A 4,373-nucleotide genomic window follows, 5' to 3' on the forward strand; every position below is an offset into this window, starting at 1 on the left:
CCCCATCCCACCCTCCAGACACCAGGACATACGACTTGGGAACCATGTACTGTCCCATCCCACATCACTTAATTCTCAGCTTCAGAATTAAGGATCAGGAATTGAACTTTGAGCTGTGGTTGAGTGAAAGCATCCTCGGAGGTACCCAGATGGTTAGGACGGAAGGAAGCTGCAGGTAGATGTGTGCCAGTGGGCCTCACACTCTTCCGAGTGTGTGTGTAAAAAGACTCAGCCACCTCTCTGGGACTCTGTACCCAACCTCCTGCTCTCCATAAATTAACATGCAGCTGTGCCCTTGCACAGCAGACAACCCGAATACCTGAGGGGACTGTCCTATGGGTACTATCCCCATTTTATGGGTGACAAAACTGAGGTTCAAGGAAGTGTCACCCAATTCACAAAAGTGGCTACAGGTCGGTCCTCTTAAGAAAAGCAGCAGGGGATCAAGCACCTCCCTTATTACCTATCCCTGATTACCTTCCAAAACCCTCGGGCTGTGCTGACTGAGGTGGGAATGAACGGAGCCGATGAATGCTGGGAGCTGATGAATGCTGGGCCGAAATCAAGCAAAGGCAGGTGGAGTTTATGCGGGCAGAAGGTCCCAGGGATACACTAAGAAACCAGCTGACAAGATGGTACTGGGGAGCGGGATGGGGTGGCAGCTGTTACCCCTGGTCTGGGGGAGACCAGAGAGGTGCAGAGCTGCCTCCACCGGCAGAAACGTGGCAGCTTTGGGGAATGACAAAGGGGACGAGCTTGGTCCGATTGTTTTGGCATAGGAGGGTGCTGCTGCTCTCTGCCCAACAATGACCAACATTAGGAACCAGTTTCTAGAAGGCTCTCCACCACATACGGTCCGCAGAGCTGGAAATCATAAGGGGACTTTGGTGAGAAGAGATGTCATAAAGTTTAGCCTTATAACGGACTAAAAGGAACCATAAAGACATCTACTGCAAGATCAATGACGAGAAAACTGCAGCCCAGACAGGGCAGGTAACTGGAGGCCACCCAGCAAAGCGACGGCCAAGTCAGGGATAGATGACAGGCCCGCAATTCACAGCCAGATCCCTTTCGGCCACTCCAATCGGCCTCTTTATTTTTTCATTCACACCTGTACACTTTTTACCCATTTAGCACTATTTCCGATTCGTGTATTCGTATCTGAGGATGCAAAGTTGATAAGCGGGTTCTGGGGCTTGGGCTGCCAACACGCCACGCCCCTCTTGACTTCTCAGCAATGGTACGGCCAGCCTCACCGTGAGAAGCCAAGAATTCCTCCCATTGCCCATTAATAAAACCAGCGATGCCACTGGGTAGATGCAGTGACCTGTCAGGGCTGGTGTACAGCCTCTCCCAGCTTCATCCCCTGGACACACAATGCAAAGGCACGAGACATCAGGGTTAATAAACAGCTTTATTTGCCTTTGACAGCATCAATTTTCTTACACTCTCAATTAATTTGCCAGTAAAGTGCGGGAAATTTTCTTAATCATAACATTTGTTAAAAGAGATCAGAATATCAGGAACATGGCGGCTATAAAGAAAACATTTCTCTTACAAAACACAGAATGGAAGCCCCTTGTGTTGAGCTAGTGGGTTGGCCAGTTTGCAAAGAGATTCTAACTCCCTCTCACCATGAACACCACACTGGCTGGGGCCACTGCCCCAGGGAAAAAAAAGCAATGCTGAAGCCTTCTAAAAAACACCCACGCGCCCAGCCTGCCGGTTCCTCTTCACCATTTTGGGTGTTTGCTGTGTAAACAGAACCAATCTTAGTTGAAACAGAGGGCTAGCCCTCTCTACTGCTTTCTACCCCACCCCACCCTTGCTAACAAAAGCCCCCAAAGTCATTACGATGAAAAAGTGGGTTTCCATTACCCCAACACTAACAATGTTCAGTAAAAATGAGGATAATAAACACAAAAGCTTGCATAGTAAACAGGAGCTCTCAGCATCCAATGCAAAAAAAAAAAAAAAAAACTGAAATCTTAAGGCAAATACTGTTGACTCCGCACACGGGCTGGATGACCTTGTAACTCTTCACCTATCTGCAAAGCTCCGGGAGCCTAAATGCGGCTGGCTTGTCAGCGCTTGCCACTGGCAGAGGCCAAATCTTTGCATGACTGCTGAGGCTGTGAGTGTGTTTCTCTCTGAGATTATATACAAACACACCCCAGGCTGGTGTAGTTTTATACATCTATGTACACAAAGGCCTGCTACTCTTTCTTTGTGGAAACCACCAGCTCCACCTCGGGAAGCTGGATGCCAACCTTGGTCCCACTGTCATTGCTGGAGGAAGAGGACAGTCGGGACTTCTTAGAGGCCAAGGACACTCCACTCCCCTGTAACTTGCCTGCCTCGTCATCGCTCCCAGTCACCTCATAATGACCTTTGCTCTTTGACCCCAAGCCGCCAAAGGTACCAAACTTCAGCTTGCCCTGTTTCCCTTTGACTTTTCCGCCTTCCAGCGCCATTTCCCCACCTTCGAACTCCAAAGTCCCGGTCGGGGTGGAAGGTGCAGAGAGCTCCCTCTCGTCGCTGAAGGAATTCGAGCGGTGCCGTGGCTTCTTACTTTTAAATAAGGAGAACTTGGCTTTGGGCGAAGATGGTTCGGCCTCTGCCTCCCCTTCCAGAGAGCCGAGGCTGGCCTTCGAGCTCTTCAGGTCACCTTTGGACCCCGAAATGGACGCTTCTGGTGAGCCAGTGACAGCACCTTTCCCTTTCGCTTTAGAAAAATTGAACTTGGGCATTTTGATTTTGGACTTCTTCAGTTTCACGTCGGACTCCTCCCACTCGCCCTCTCCGGCACCAGCCTGGACACCGGCCTCCACTTGAGGGAAGTTAATATCCACTCCTACTTCTCTGCCAACCAGCTCTCGGCCAGAGGTGAATTTGGGAATCTTCATCTTGGGGAATGTTACTTTTCCAGATCTGCTTTCCAAGTGGCCTTGAGGCCCAGACACACTCAGTCCAGGACCCTGGAGTCCAATCTGGCCTCCTTTCACACCTCCTTCCACCTTTGGTCCTGAGAAATGAAGTCCTCCAGCAAACTTAGGTGCCTCCAAGTTGAGAGCAGAGGAAACCTGGGGTCCCTTCCACTCACCCCCAGAACCTTTGACACTCATATGCCCTTCACCCAGGCTGATATCTGGGGCACTGACACCCCCTGAAACATCCACACCTCCTTTGACTTTCGGACCCTTCAAGCTGACACCGAAATCTGACTCAGGAGATGCCATGTTAAACGAAGGCCCCTTCACGCTGATGTCGGGAGGGGCGCCGTGGACACCTACTCCTGAACCTTTCAGATTGCCTTTGATTTCAGGGCCGGAAATTTGCCCCGTGGGGAGTTTCACGTTGACACCTCGCAGCTCCATGTCACATCCAGAGGCCTTCATTCCAGGCATTTGGAGGTTTCCTTCTAGGCCCTGAATGCTGATGCCTGGAACACCTCCTCCAACAGAGGGGCCTTTCATCTCGCCAGAGACCCCGAGGCTCCCTTTTACTTTTGGTCCTTCCAAGTTCAAGTCCACATCCGGTGCTGAGATTTGAGGGCCGGAGATCTGAGGCCCTTTCAGGTTCAGGCCGCCCAGGTTCACATCCACGCCCGGCCCTTTTAGTTCTCCAGTAACTCGTGGCCCCTTGACATTGATGTCCAAGTCGGACCCTGGAGTGGAGATGCCAAACTGGGGCAGCTTCATTTGGGGAAGTGTAAAACCACCTTCGGGTGCCTCCAAGTTCAGGTTGGGAGCACCTACTGATACTTTCGGGCACTTGACGTCACCGGAGACGGCCAGGTCTCCCTGCAGGCTTGGTCCTTTCAGGTTCAGGTCCGGTCCAGAGACTTTTGGCATCGACAGGTTCGCTGAAGGCAAGTCTACCTTTGGCCCCTTCAGAGACACGTCAGGCCCTTCGAGCTTAACATCCGGTGCACTCAAGCCTCCCTCCAGCGAGGGCAGCTGGGCATGGCCCCCAGCTCCCCCACCCTCTATTTTCACACCAGGGACACCGATCTTGGGCATCGAAAACTTGGGGAACTTGATTTTCGAGTCTGGACCTTGCAGATCTACGTCTGGTCCTTCTAGTCCCACACTGGGGCCATCACCCTTCATCTTTGGTCCTTTCAAGCTAACGTTCACATCAGGGATGGTGACTTGAGGGGCAGAAATGCCAAATGACGGGCCTTTGACTTTAGCATCTGGGCCTTCAACGTTGATGCCAGGTGCGTTCAAGTTTGCCTGCACCCTGGGGCCTTTCAAATCGCCCTCTATTTTGGGACCTGAGACATCCACACCTGGTGCCTTGAACTTGGGAGCCTTCAGCTTGATGTCGGGACCTTCCACGTTAATCCCCGGTGAAGCAATATCCAGATC

The 4,373-nt window shown here is 51.7% G+C and overlaps 1 protein-coding gene across 1 annotated transcript in view; it reads right to left on the reverse strand.

Annotated features, from left to right (window-relative positions):
• Positions 1–1,395: 1,395 nt before the first annotated feature.
• Positions 1,396–4,373, reverse strand: part of AHNAK (AHNAK nucleoprotein) — a 27,682-nt gene continuing 24,704 nt past the window's right edge. Inside the window, exon 7 of the mRNA XM_011368959.2 lies at positions 1,396–4,371. Within this exon, the coding sequence (XP_011367261.1) occupies positions 2,217–4,371 (2,155 nt within the window). The 3' untranslated portion in view covers positions 1,396–2,216. The remainder of the gene's footprint in view (positions 4,372–4,373) is intronic.

Source organism: Pteropus vampyrus, unplaced genomic scaffold (genome assembly GCF_000151845.1).
Source record: "Pteropus vampyrus isolate Shadow unplaced genomic scaffold, Pvam_2.0 Scaffold144, whole genome shotgun sequence".
Classification (NCBI taxonomy): Eukaryota; Metazoa; Chordata; class Mammalia; order Chiroptera; family Pteropodidae; genus Pteropus; species Pteropus vampyrus.